This window comes from Diabrotica virgifera, chromosome 5 (assembly GCF_917563875.1).
Source record: "Diabrotica virgifera virgifera chromosome 5, PGI_DIABVI_V3a".
NCBI lineage: Eukaryota > Metazoa > Arthropoda > Insecta > Coleoptera > Chrysomelidae > Diabrotica > Diabrotica virgifera.
Genome location: NC_065447.1, coordinates 146,797,288 through 146,812,829, shown reverse-complemented (window position 1 = coordinate 146,812,829; position 15,542 = coordinate 146,797,288). Strand labels below are relative to the sequence as shown.

At 34.7% G+C, this 15,542-nt stretch overlaps 1 protein-coding gene across 1 annotated transcript in view; it reads right to left on the bottom strand.

The window, feature by feature from the left end:
- Nucleotides 1–9,541: 9,541 nt before the first annotated feature.
- The window catches only part of LOC126884491 (charged multivesicular body protein 2a), a 36,002-nt gene continuing 30,001 nt past the window's right edge, over nucleotides 9,542–15,542 (bottom strand). The window contains exon 4 of the mRNA XM_050650424.1: nucleotides 9,542–11,300. Coding sequence (XP_050506381.1) covers nucleotides 11,182–11,300 — 119 coding nt within the window. The 3' untranslated portion in view covers nucleotides 9,542–11,181. The remainder of the gene's footprint in view (nucleotides 11,301–15,542) is intronic.

Sequence of the window (15,542 nt, the reverse complement as noted above, 5' to 3'; positions counted from 1 at the left end):
CCATTTTTGACACTTATTTGTTAATAACTAAATTTCTCTTCCGAACTGTGACGGGCATTTTTGTATGTATAATGTATTAGGTATATAGTACCCAAAAAACCCATTTGCAACCTGGCTGCTCAAGTGTCCCGACAAAAACCTTATTTCCCTGGAGTATAACTGAAAGCCACAAACGTAGACTACGTACTACAATAAAGACCTTTTAAGTCATAGTGTGAAAATCTCTGAGATCAAAAGACCACTTTACCTATAGGGTGGCCGGAAAGTCCCTTTACACTAATGAATTATTTTTTTATACAACAGAGGGAAAATATAATAAAACAATTTTGTTCGTAAATTATTTATTAATAATTTATATATGTAAAACATCGGTGTGCATACCTCCATTATCGCAACACAACTTGGTACGACAACATATGTTCATATGCTCATTCGTCTCCGCATGTCCGGAGTCGTAAAAGCTTGGCGAACTCCGTTTCGCAAGTCCTCATTCGAAACATATCTGCGTTTTATGACCTCCTCCACTGAAATCCCACAGTGCATTGTCCGGCGTTGTCAAATCTGAACTTCTTGGTGGCCAAGGAATTGTAAATTGTAGGACCTCACCCAATCCATCGGTTCGAGAAGAGTTCATTCAGGCGTTCGGGAACAACGAGAGGAAAATGGGATAAGGCGCCATTTTGTTGAAAATAAACAGTGTCAGCAGTGCGGTAGTTACTACTCGTTAATTATCTGCAGATATGTGTGTTAAGTCAAAAGTCATGGAGCCTTAAAAAAAATATGGCCCAAGCAGATAAGTTGAAGTAATTCCAGCCCATACCATAACATGAGGCAGGTTTTTTTCACTTCCTCAAAGAAATGAGGGTTGTCCTTTGCCCAGAAATAAACATTTAGATTTCGAGAAATCGCACACTCATCGGAGAACATTTATTTATTTATTTATAGTTAATACAAATGACCTGGCCTCTTGAGACTAATCCAGGTCGTTTCCTGATGGGATTACATTAATCATCGGAGAACAGAACATTTTCTTTGTCACATGCTCTCGGAAAGTTTTGAAGCAATACTTGACACGCTTTGCTTTAATTGTATACTCACTTGTGGCCGCCATCAAGTTTCAATCGCAACTATTGTTGTCTGTCTGCGTGACCAGACAGGCGCCCTTGACGATGCGTATTCGCCGGAACGCAAATAAACATCGGGCGGTGTTGAAACATTATTAATAGGGAGTTTTTGTGCACACAAATACGTAAACGTAACGTATCATTTTGACATATACGCTTGCGCATTAATGGTTGAACTCCCGTATCTCGATACGTATTACCTAAAGTAACGCTCTGATACGTACGTGAGAACGCATCCCTATCGAGACGAAAGTCACCGAATGCACACGAGGATCTTGCCCGATTACCTACCAAATGAACATTTCCTCAGCGTACTACCCGTTTATACACATTTTAAGGTTATTGGTTATTGGTTTAGTCTATTTGAGTAAAATTATTCTGTGTTTGTAATTGGAAATTGGAACTTCATAATAGATTTAAAATTTTATTGTTTTTAAGTTGTCTATTAATAAAGCAAAACAAACAAATCTTGTATTAATTTAAGAAATACAGTGATCACCACAATTAATAACTAGATAAACAAATGTTGTATAAGTTTCAGTAAAATTTTCAAATAAATATTACCAAACTATTTACATTATACTGGAATTCTGATGTAGGTACAATAATTTACAACTAAAAAGTAGGTACAGTGGAACCCCGTTAACTCGGATTAATCGGGACCGAGGCCTATCCGGGTTATCGAAAATCCGGGTTAGCCGGAGAAAATGGTAAAAATTAATAAAATATGGTATGCTTACAGATAAACTCCGTTATAATTGTCACACAGACACTGGTAAAGCACGTTCGCATTCCACACAAAACCACACATACAAAGCGTCGTCAAGAGTCTCATTCTTAGCTTTATTAGCTTTGCACCGATTGTCCAAACTGTCTTTTGTTATCATTTTGAAAAAAAAATCTTCCGATTTTAGTTCTATTTTTCTTCCAATCCGATACTGTAGATGTACCGACACCATATAATGCTGCAAGATTCACCTTTATCAATTCTACTTAATGCTTCTAGTTTCTTTTCCATTGTCACTACAACATTTTTACGTTTTGTTGCCCTTATAGACAAAAACACGCACACAAAATCTGAATAGATTTACGAACGATTGGAAGCGAACAATACGACTTTACTACACACAATACCGTCTCTGATGTTATGTTATTTAATAACAGTGATGACTAAGACCATTGTTACAAAAAGAATATTAATGGTCTTTGTAATGGTATATGTAGTTCAAATTACACAAGTACCCATTATCTCTCAAATGTTATATTACATAGAGTTGGTACAAAACCTCGTGAACCTTGAAAATGCGTATGTATAACCGAAATAAAATGAAGCCAAAAACATACGACTATTTTATTTGCTGCGAATTGCGCGACAGGGTCCCATCTGCACCCTGATATTTTCAGTAATGTCGGATTCAATCGTTTCGTTCGTATATTGACGTCACCAAATGAATGAATTAGGTTCACGAGATTTTGTAACAGCAATACATCTTTATTGTTGAAATTTTTGTCTGATAAAAATCGGTCCGGGTTAGCCGGAGTTCCGGGTTATCGGGGGCCGACTTATCGGGGTTCCACTGTATAAACAAAAATAAAAAAATTTTAACCTAAGGAAAAATAATATTTTTATATTTAAATAGAAGCAATTAAAACCATACAATTTCATCATTCATTTATCTTTTTTTTTCATTTGTATATTAATTGTATAGTGTGAACATTGTTTTATTTTTTTAATGTCAACGGAATTTAAAAGTGACTTTACGATTTGCTTTACGTTACGTTAAGGCAGTTACAAAAACTACCTATTTTAACATTCATCCTCTACGACCCGTTAGTTGCTTTACGTATACGGAGATGCGTTACGTTTCGTAGCAACAAAAACTCCCTATTATTAGTGCGTAAAGGGACTTTCCGGCCACCATATACAATAACGATTTTCAAAGCACGTACATCTAGACCATGGTTTTAGTTTTAGTGTAGATGTAAAATGAATCTCAAATAATTGCTAAAATTCGCAATGGTTTCACCAATCAAAATCCTGACGTGAATCTTGTAAACGTAATAATTAATCTTTTGCGAGTTGAATTAAATACATTTTACCTTATTGTTCTTCTAACGTCTGGAACTTCTCCTGTTCTCTCTTAGCATCTGGAAGGAAGCCAATGTTATCGCAATAATAAAACTGGGAACGCCAGTTAACGATGCCAAAATCTTCCGCCCTATATCCCTCCTATCCCATATCTGTAAGATATATGAGGGATTGATGCAGAATCGCCTTCTTCTGTAAAACACCCCTGACTGCAGTTGGCAGTCAGGGGTTCTCTTCTAGCGAACCGCATGTTATATGTGAATTCCAGGATAGAAGAAGCAGGTGGCAAAAGAGAAAATTGGCCTACCACAGGGCAGTGTTCTGACCCCAACTCTTTTCAATATCTACACCAACGACCAGGTTTTTTTGAGGCTGTAAGGCTTTTTTGAAGTTTGGTTTTGTTTTATTTGATGAGGCTGCGAAGAAGCTAACTGAAAGGATCGATCCATACTACGGCCAGAACCAACTCGTCCCAAACCCTGCGAAAACTTAGGACTGTGTCTTTCATATCCGTAATACGCCCGTATAGTTCAGAGAAATAAAGTTTTTGTCGGGACACTTGAGCAGCCAGGTTGCAAATGGGTTTTTTGGGTACTATATACCCAATTTATTATAAATACAAAAATGCCCGTCACAGTTCGGACGAGAAATTTAGTTACCTATTAACAAAAAGGGTCAAAAATGTCAATTTTTTCGTTTAAATCGCTACAGGTAAAAATAGGGTAATAATATCTTATTTATAATATTCTTCTTTTTTGTTGCTTCGGAAATTGCAAAATAAAACAAAAATCTCGAAAATAAAAAAATTGCTATAACTTTTGCAAAAATAACCTTAAGACTTTCATATTGCATGAAAATTTGAGTCAAACAGTCCATATAATACACAAAAATTTTTAGGACGATTCGTCAATTAGTTTAAATTTTATTCAATTTAATAAAAATGTGTGTACCATTTTTATATATTCGGCTGCAATACGAAGGAAAAACAATCTTACTTTTTAATTAGAATAAGGAGTGCAGCCAGTCCCTTTAACTGCAGTTTTCTGCTCTTATTGGAGCGTCATCAGAAGGAACGTAGGCACTGTTCTCCCTAATCCAATCAAATCGCATCGAAATGTTTTCCCAAATATTGCAGCCAAAATGATGGTAATGGGTGGCTAGCGCCATCTGGCCGTAAAAATACGAAGCAAGTTTTCAATCCTAATAGCAAATAATTAATATTGAAAAATATCAAAAATTACTAAAAGATTTTTAAATTGAAAACTTACTGGTACATCCCCATGTATACGCCTCCAAGACTTCTACAATTTGCAAGTCATATGGATGCTGCAGTAAAGACGATAGGGAAGGAATTCTAAACTTTGCAATTCAAATCCCCCGTCTGCAGCTGGCTAGGAACTGAAAGATGCACCATAGTTACTCTACTGAGTAATAAGAAAATAAAATAAAAATGTGTGTACCATTTTTATATATTCGGCTGCAATACGAAGGAAAAACAATCTTACTTTTTAATTAGAATAAGGAGTGCAGCCAGTCCCTTTAACTGCAGTTTTCTGCTCTTATTGGAGCGTCATCAGAAGGAACGTAGGCACTGTTCTCCTTAATCCAATCAAATCGCATCGAAATGTTTTCCCAAATATTGCAGCCAAAATGATGGTAATGGGTGGCTAGCGCCATCTGGCCGTAAAAATACGAAGCAAGTTTTCAATCCTAATAGCAAATAATTAATATTGAAAAATATCAAAAATTACTAAAAGATTTTTAAATTGAAAACTTACTGGTACATCCCCATGTATACGCCTCCAAGACTTCTACAATTTGCAAGTCATATGGATGCTGCAGTAAAGACGATAGGGAAGGAATTCTAAACTTTGCAATTCAAATCCCCCGTCTGCAGCTGGCTAGGAACTGAAAGATGCACCATAGTTACTCTACTGAGTAATAAGAAAATAAAATAAAAATGTGTGTACCATTTTTATATATTCGGCTGCAATACGAAGGAAAAACAATCTTACTTTTTAATTAGAATAAGGAGTGCAGCCAGTCCCTTTAACTGCAGTTTTCTGCTCTTATTGGAGCGTCATCAGAAGGAACGTAGGCACTGTTCTCCTTAATCCAATCAAATCGCATCGAAATGTTTTCCCAAATATTGCAGCCAAAATGATGGTAATGGGTGGCTAGCGCCATCTGGCCGTAAAAATACGAAGCAAGTTTTCAATCCTAATAGCAAATAATTAATATTGAAAAATATCAAAAATTACTAAAAGATTTTTAAATTTTTACGGCCAGATGGCGCTAGCCACCCATTACCATCATTTTGGCTGCAATATTTGGGAAAACATTTCGATGCGATTTGATTGGATTAAGGAGAACAGTGCCTACGTTCCTTCTGATGACGCTCCAATAAGAGCAGAAAACTGCAGTTAAAGGGACTGGCTGCACTCCTTATTCTAATTAAAAAGTAAGATTGTTTTTCCTTCGTATTGCAGCCGAATATATAAAAATGGTACACACATTTTTATTTTATTTTCTTATTACTCAGTAGAGTAACTATGGTGCATCTTTCAGTTCCTAGCCAGCTGCAGACGGGGGATTTGAATTGCAAAGTTTAGAATTCCTTCCCTATCGTCTTTACTGCAGCATCCATATGACTTGCAAATTGTAGAAGTCTTGGAGGCGTATACATGGGGATGTACCAGTAAGTTTTCAATTTAAAAATCTTTTAGTAATTTTTGATATTTTTCAATATTAATTATTTGCTATTAGGATTGAAAACTTGCTTCGTTTTTTTACGGCCAGATGGCGCTAGCCACCCATTACCATCATTTTGGCTGCAATATTTGGGAAAACATTTCGATGCGATTTGATTGGATTAAGGAGAACAGTGCCTACGTTCCTTCTGATGACGCTCCAATAAGAGCAGAAAACTGCAGTTAAAGGGACTGGCTGCACTCCTTATTCTAATTAAAAAGTAAGATTGTTTTTCCTTCGTATTGCAGCCGAATATATAAAAATGGTACACACATTTTTATTTTATTTTCTTATTACTCAGTAGAGTAACTATGGTGCATCTTTCAGTTCCTAGCCAGCTGCAGACGGGGGATTTGAATTGCAAAGTTTAGAATTCCTTCCCTATCGTCTTTACTGCAGCATCCATATGACTTGCAAATTGTAGAAGTCTTGGAGGCGTATACATGGGGATGTACCAGTAAGTTTTCAATTTAAAAATCTTTTAGTAATTTTTGATATTTTTCAATATTAATTATTTGCTATTAGGATTGAAAACTTGCTTCGTATTTTTACGGCCAGATGGCGCTAGCCACCCATTACCATCATTTTGGCTGCAATATTTGGGAAAACATTTCGATGCGATTTGATTGGATTAAGGAGAACAGTGCCTACGTTCCTTCTGATGACGCTCCAATAAGAGCAGAAAACTGCAGTTAAAGGGACTGGCTGCACTCCTTATTCTAATTAAAAAGTAAGATTGTTTTTCCTTCGTATTGCAGCCGAATATATAAAAATGGTACACACATTTTTATTTTATTTTCTTATTACTCAGTAGAGTAACTATGGTGCATCTTTCAGTTCCTAGCCAGCTGCAGACGGGGGATTTGAATTGCAAAGTTTAGAATTCCTTCCCTATCGTCTTTACTGCAGCATCCATATGACTTGCAAATTGTAGAAGTCTTGGAGGCGTATACATGGGGATGTACCAGTAAGTTTTCAATTTAAAAATCTTTTAGTAATTTTTGATATTTTTCAATATTAATTATTTGCTATTAGGATTGAAAACTTGCTTCGTATAAATTTATTCAATTTGTTCATCCCAAAGAGCTTTTTTTGACAATGATATTGTTCAGAAAATAATAATGATATAGCAATTCTGTGAAAACCACATGAAAGAAGAATAGTTATATGTATATATTTTCAAAGTGTTTGAAGCATATTGCAGCATATTTTTGAAGAATCAGTTTCATTTTTTGAGTCCACAGATTTTAATAATTCCCCTCCACGAATCCACCGACCACGAATCGATTTCGTTAGGACGTCATTTTTAAAGCTTTATTAACCACTCTGTTGAGGTTCGAAGTTTACTCAAACTTTTACACATAAACTATATACCTTCAACTTCAAAATGGCGCTAGTTAGGTTGCTTAATTGTTATAAACAAAGTAGCTGTCAATTAAATAAAAAAAGTGGCTAACTTTGACCGTAATTAACTTAATCGAGAAGTTCTTTTTTGAAAGTTCGTGCAAAAATACCAGCTTTCCAAATCCCATTGTAGTTTTAGCCCACAGTCAATATTAACAAACGTATTCAAATTGGTTATAAGCCAAAAATGACTCTGATTTTTTAAAATGTTTTCGGAGTGATAAAAATGACTTTCTAATGATTTTTTAAACACGTTGAAATAGTAGGGGAGCAAAATATGCTAAATGTGCAGTCACTCGAGCGTTATGGGGACCTATTGGGTTGTGAAGAGTAGGTCCTGAAACCAAAAATAGTTAAGTAAAGTTTTCCATTTTAGTGGGCGCTTGCCATTTTTTAATTTAATTTTCCATTTCCAACAATCGTTTTCTCCGATTATAACGCCATCTATCCATAATTCGAAATACTGTTTCGAATAAAAGTTACTTATTTTTACGTAAGGATTCCAAATCTGCAATAAAAATGGGGGCTCCTATTTAAGATTTTAAAGTAATCCTCCACCCCACCTCCGTGATGGGTCGTGTTTGATGCCATTCGATAGATTTTTTAAAAATATTGAATAAGTGTATTTTACAGTTTTTCGATTTGATGTTCATTTCGCGAAATATCGCGGGATTCGTATTTAAAATATTAAATTTACCCCCCCCCCCCCTAATTTAATCTGACAATTTCGAGTTTTTTTAAGGATAGATTTTTTTTCGGGCCCCCTTAAAGAACTCTCCTGTGTTAAGAGCCAATATATGGTAGAGGTACATCTGCAGGGTACCAGGTTTCTCCCCATATGATAATCTAACGCGCTCGAGTAACTGCAAAAATCCCCGCTTGGGCTCCCCTGCCAAAAGTAGGATTATCCTTCTTTCATGTCGCTTCCACAGACTTGCTATATCATTATTATTTTCTGAACAATAACATTGCGAAAAAATGCTCTTTGGGATAAACAATTTGAATAAAATTTAAACTAATTGACAAATCGTCTTACAATTTTTTGTGCATTATATGGACTGTTTCGACTCAACTTTTTATGCAATATGAAAGTCTTAAGGTCATTTTCGGGAAAAGTTATAGCACATTTTTTATTTTCAAAATTTTAGTCTTATTTTGCAATTTCCGAAGCAACAAATGATCGAACCAAAATTCAAAAACTGCCGTTTTAAACCTTGGCTCGTCTACTAAACGAAGAATACTATAAATAAGATATTTAATTACCCTATTCTTACCTGTAGCGATTTAAAAAAAACTGCCATTTTTGACCCTTATCTGTTAATAACTAAAATTCTCGTCCGAACTGTAACGGGCATTTTTGTATTTATAATGTATTAGGTATATAGTACCCAAAAACCCATTTGCAACCTGGCTGCTCAAGTTTCCCGAACATGGTGTAATTTTGCCTTATTTCCCTGGCGTAGTATACCAAAAACTGCGTGTCACATAACGAAGAACGGCGCTAGAGCACTACCACTACCTGAAATACGTGAGCTTCATCTTAGATAGAGCTCTAACTTATAAACAACACCAAAATTAAAGTCACTCCCAGAAACAATATCTAAGACAAAATTAGAGGCTCAAGCTGAGATACTAAATCCTTAGAACATCCCTAGCCCTTTGCTTCCCTGTAGGTTAGTAAGTCTCCTACCCCACCTGGCACAAGTCCGCCCACACCAAGCAGCCTGATGTAGCAGTCAACGAAACATGCAGGCTTATTACCAAATGCTTGCAAACTACTCTCGCAAGACTTCGAAAACCAAACTCGTCCCAGACTAGAGAGTTTATAGCATTAAAGGACCATCATCTGACACAACCATTGGAAAAACTGTTTCCTAACCATCTTGAAACATGAGAAGTCTGAAATCTCTCAACAGACTGCGAACTGGAACAGCGAGATTCAGGGAAACTCAGATTAGGTTTCCCAGTTCACTTGGACCTGTGTGTCTGCGGCATGGCGCAGTCAACTACACATTAATCCCTGTCTGAATGTCCCACTCATTGTAGTCTCGATGATCTCATATCTACTAATCTAAATGCAATCTGCGTGTTTGTTTTTGCTGTTTTTCACATGTTTTATGTTTCTCTTTACTAGATTATGGATGTTCTATGAAAAATAAACATGAAACAACAATAAAACGAAAGACATTTAATTTGCATCCGTCTGTGACAAGGTAACAAAATTTCAAAAATATATAAATTCTTTAAAAAATTGTAGCATCTAAACTACTTAACAAGTTAGCAGGTATATATTACATTACATTTATTTTATTCCTATATTACAGTTTTATTAAGCAGTGTATTTATTTTTGCAATAAAAAATAAGGAAACTTCAATATATGAATGTTCAGTGTGGGATTTTTTAAAATTAATACTTATTAAATATTAAACTTTTTGTTTACATATTGTTTGTTTTTTGATATCGCAAGATCAGTGTCCAAAGTCAGAGCGAGAACTTAGATACACGTGTCTCACTTTTCTTGAAATATTTCAACCTACTGAATACTAAACTATTCGTCGTCCGGTTTCTTTTTTGTTTTCAACTGTTTTTTTTTAACTGGTATATGGTTTCATTACATAGTTTTATATAGATTCTAGGTCTAAAACATTATGCAACGGTCCTTATACACTTTTCCACCAGGTTTCTCCACCATTGTGATGTCCCTTCGGATGGCGTCGATCGCTGTTTCCGCCGTCGCGTCTATTGATTTGTTCTGAAAGGCACTGCAGTGTTGGTTCCAGATTTCTTCCGTTTCACTAATTTTTCGGTAATAGAAGGAGAGATTTTTGGAAAAAATTTTTTTTTTAAAACATGGAATGTACTTTATCTTGGCAGTGTTCTACCATTGCAGAAAAGGAATAAGGACGAAACTTTAGACGAAGATTTAAAGTATCTTTGATATTTTTGGAATTGGGTTTTGATGAATCGGATAGTTTTGCCGATGTATACGTAGTTACGGGAACAGGAAATAACATATACACCAGAAAAAAAGATGAAAATAGAGCTTTGAGAAGAATGGTATGGCATTAGTGAATTTATGACTTCTCCAAAAACTAGTAAATAAGTCAGTAGCAGTTTCCTACCTTAACTTGACTCTTAGTACAAGAAGAACCATAGGAAGATAGAGAACATCAGCATCTAGAGTATTAAAGACATAAAATTCGATGGGAAAGAACACTTCATGGAGAAACGTGAAGAGTAGGCACGATGTCCAGGAAAAAAGTCAAACCAGTAACATACTGTGGAAAATGTACTATAACACTGGGCAAAAATTTGTTTTATACAATATCATAAAACAACTTATTTTTATTAGACGCAACTAAGAATTTAAATTCCTAGAACTGTTGTTAACTCATTCATAAATACTTGCAATTATGATAATACTAACGCCCAATTATCTATTTATAGGATGGGTCAAAATAAAAAATATATATATATTTTTATTAATATGAATTTTATTAAACATAAAAGTAAATACATAAAATACTTTTATTTTAAATACTTTTTTATATGATAATATTTAATTATGTATATACAGAAATATATTCGCATTAATTAATTTGTTAAATTGATAAAAAAAATTATTACAGAAGATTGTTATATTTGAGAATTGTTATATTTTAAGAAAATCACAGATAATTACACCGTTAGTAAGTGGAAAAAATAAGCTACAAGAATTAACTTTGTAAAAGATCAAGTTTTTGTCGATTTTAAAATATAATGTGTATACAAAGTTCCTTATTTTTTAATTGCCCTTTTATCTTACTTAATATCTACTCTCTGCGTAAATTATCTAGTCGAGCTTGCAAATCCGCATCGGCATCAGAAAGGCCACCTCCGCCGCCACTGTTTCCACCACTGCCTCCAGTACCAGTGCCACCATTACCTCCTCCTACAAAACAGTTTTTGTAATAATTATAAGATGTAAATTTTTCTAAAATACAAAGGACCCCGCCACAACTTGTAACGGTCACGTTACAAAATTAGCTCTTTAATTATTATTATAATTATTTTTCCTCGGTCTCCATTTAAATTCTCTAATTTCTCGTATAGGACTACTGGGGTGACGTCATACCTCGGTGATGGAACGTACTCCACCTATCGAGAATGATTTCGTTTTCTGAGAGAGTTTGACGTTTACCTTGGCGGAGAAGCGCCTCTCGTTCTTTACTTGACTGTTGGCTGTTGTGTCGAATAGAGGTACCATATAGAATGGCGGATGATTTCATCCAACTTATTTTATAACATCAAGCAATTTAAAGTAAAGTAAAAGGTTACCACCAAGGATTGTCTGGAGTGAGGAGACATGTGGGTGACAACTCCTGTTGGAGTCTAAATAGGAATCATTCGGTGAGATCTACTTTTTCATAATAATTTTTTTTTGTATAGCTTTGTTTTTTGTTATGGAACATTAGATATACTTGGTTCATTTTTAAACTTTCTTAGTCAATCTATTAAGGGAAGGATGTAGATTATTTCGATCTTTATATTATCTTTATATCGATCTTTTATATTAATGTGGTTTTTGGTTTTACATAACCAAACATTTTTGAAGTCCTCAAATTAATATTGAAAATAATTACCATTTCTCTGTAGGTTTTAAATTATTCAACATCCAATATTTTATAAATTCAATATATTTTTACAGATATTTCCTCAAATAAATCATTTCAATGTCATTTGTCCATGTATTCACACTCAAAACAGTTCAAGGTTACCTGAGATTGGTTTTTGTTCCAGTTTTAATGGTCGGTTTTTCTATACTATTGCTTCTAAAAAGTTCCTCAATTATTTCTTCTTCCCTTTACTTTTTGCTCATGTTTAAAATGAGAAATAAAACTGGGAATGTTTTTTAGCCATTTGGGAGAAACCCTACCATGAAGTCACAGACCTTATTTGACCACCTAGAGAAACCACTACAGCCACAGTCAAGTCATCATTGGGTAGTAATTTTGGGAACAAGCTATGGGAGCGTTCCAGCTCAATTTTCGTCTTGGCACCTGGGCCTAGTCGCACCATCCTGGTGCATCATTTTCTAGGATGCAACCGCAACCTCGTTTGGGAACATTCAGTGAGGTGTTTAGTAACTATTGGGTTTTTTTTTATATTTCAGACATTTGATTAAATACACCATGTTTTTTTCCAGATTTAGTTAACCTCTGGTTTTTTTCTTTTTTAATGACATATTTGTATTGTATTAGGTTCCCAAACTATTGTAAGTTATCTATGGTATTTACATTGTGCACAAGGTAATAAGCCTAGAAAATTAGGTTTTGTACTTTATTATTGCTTTGATATTGGTTTATGTAATTCGGGTAAATTTATTTTTTAATATTACTAGCTTGTTTCCCAAATATTTTACTGTTATTCGCTTTATTCCATTTGTTCGGTTAATTTAGGTCATCGTCGGTATTTATCTCAACTTCATTTCTACTTTAGTCAATTGTATATTTAACTTTATTTATTCATTACTGTATTTTCCCTTAGTGAGGCTTGGGCCTATTTATTTGTAGTATTTTCATCTTTGTCAGTTTCCTTTAGTTGTACGTAGCAGGCGTACTATAACCATTTGGTAGAAGACTTATGTAATTTTGTACCCTATATGTAAGTAAGAGGTACTAATACCTGTAATTTTGTAACAGATAACATTATTGTTGTTATCTTAGATATAACATCTGTATAACTTTTGTCATGTTAGAGTCACAGCATAATATGAACTTGCTTAACTCAGAGATTGTTAAAAATCTGGTAGTTATTTTTAATAAATATTTACTTATTTTGTATATCAATTATTTTATTACTCCTTTATGTTCATTATTACAGGTTTGATATATTTAATATTTGACAGCAGTATAAGATACCTGGGAAAATGATCGAAGATCATTTTCATGGCGCCCATGATTTGTTAGATTTATTTATCTTGTTCGTCTTTAGCAATTATCCATCTTCATTCAGTTTCAGTACATTATTCTTATTTTATTATTTCATCTTTTAGTCATCATTACTACCTATATAGAGCTACTGTTCTTCGACAGGCATGCAAACGAGCCGTATCCATCCTTGAGTGTCAAGTTGCTCTCTTGCCTCTATAGCTAGCCAACTCTATTCAGTTTGCCTCTGTCTCTTCCCACTTCTACTTCTATCCCTTCTAATTCCCCTTTCTTCAGTACTACTGCACTTTAGTAGTTTTTTCCGACTTCGGCTTTACTGCTGAAGCCCCTTCATTTTTATTTTCAATATAGACACAACTATTGAGTGATAAGTAGTAATCATTTTTTTCATTACTTCTGTTGGAGTATATCACTCCAACAGAAGTTCATTTTTGTTACAAACTCCTTATGGAAAAGTGGCCCCGGTCAAATTTAACGAAAGTTCGGTTAATGATAGTTCTCAGTGCATACATTAAAAAAGTCCAGGAGACCTAGGTCTGAAAAACTATGATTCTGAAGCTACAGCCTTCTGAAGTTATTGGATTCAGGTCCTCGGTTTTCGTTAAGTGCACTAATTCACGGTCAAGTGAACGAAAATATTTATTATTGAAAGAAGAGAGACTCATTTTCTTCATGCATATTTGCGTGTTGCATACGAATTCGTGATCAAAAATAGATGCATCGTATTTTGGTCCTCAGAAAACCTCCGAAAAGTCCTCAGAAAATTGAAAAAGTGCGATAGAAAATGTGCTGCTAGAGCTGCATGAGAATTATCACGTTTTCATGAATGCTTGACACTTATCCAATACCAGCATAGCTGCAGTTCCGCCTTATCTTTAGAAAACTACCGAACAGTGTCGGATCCCGCCACTCACACGGAATTCATAAAGGAATTCCCCCATAACACGGCCCAGAATTAAAGAAAAAAATGTTGAAACATAAAAAATACATTAGCTGACATGAAACTTATGCTACAGACAGACAAATTCAACCCAATAAACTCGATATGAAAATTAAGGGAACTTATTACATACATATAAATTATTATCTACGTATTTTATGTAGTTTGTGTTTGTTTATCTTTTTTATGTCTCTTGGTTGGTGTTATAACGAAAGTCCCCCCACCCTCAGGCAAACGTTTCGCCACTGCTACTGAAGCGCCTTCAGGTATCCTTCTAGGTTTCGGCAAGCTACAAAACACCAAATATTCATTTCCTACACAATTGATGAAGAGAATAATGAAGATGAGCCTGCAGAAGACCTTATTAAAAGTACCTGTCAATCTGGTGTGAGAACTGTGGGTAATTGTGCTCATATAACCAGTGTGTTATGGTTTTTAGGCTTTGCAAGACATCAATCCATTGTTAAGTATGCTTATATGTCGTTAGTTAACACAACATCAATATGATGCATCTCACCGAAATCAGCAAAATCTTAAAATACAGATAGTCGAAGATGACTTTTCCCATTTTTCCATAAACGATTGGAATTAATATTTCACGTTTACTGGCTACCACGTACTTTGTTTTTTTTTTTTTTTTCGTATTGAGATCAAGTCCATGTTTTCTAGTTATATCTGATATGCGGGACATTAATATTTAAAAACCATCTAAGCTATTTGCAAAATCTACTGTTTCGTCGGCATATCTAATATTTTTTAGACGCACTCTATTCTGCATGCGAGAAAACGTGAGATGCCTTGTGCTGCTTTGGCAGCACTTGTGGTTGTTCCTCAGTTTCCTGCGCCTCCCTTAAACCCCTCCCTCAAAAACTACATAAAAGACATAGATAATAACTTATATTTATGAAATAAGTTCCCTTAATTTTAATTTAAGTATCGTATTTAAAGTTAAGTATCGAGTTAAATGGGTTGAATTTGCCTGTCTGTAAGTTTCATGTCAGCTCAATTTCATGTTTCAAGAATTTTTTCTTTAATTCATGACCGTATTATGGAAGGAATTCTCCAATTCCTCATTAGATCCGCCACTGTTTAGTAGTTTTCTAAAGATAAGACGGGACTGCAGCTATTGATAAGTGTAGAGCATTCACGAAAACATGATAATTCTTGTGTCGCTCTAGCAGCACATTTTCTACCACACTTCTTTAGTGATATAAATCTTAATGAATCTAAATCAAGCCACATATTATTCACTAAATGCCACAGCGATTCCCATCAGATATTACTCAACAATGCTCCGCTTCCA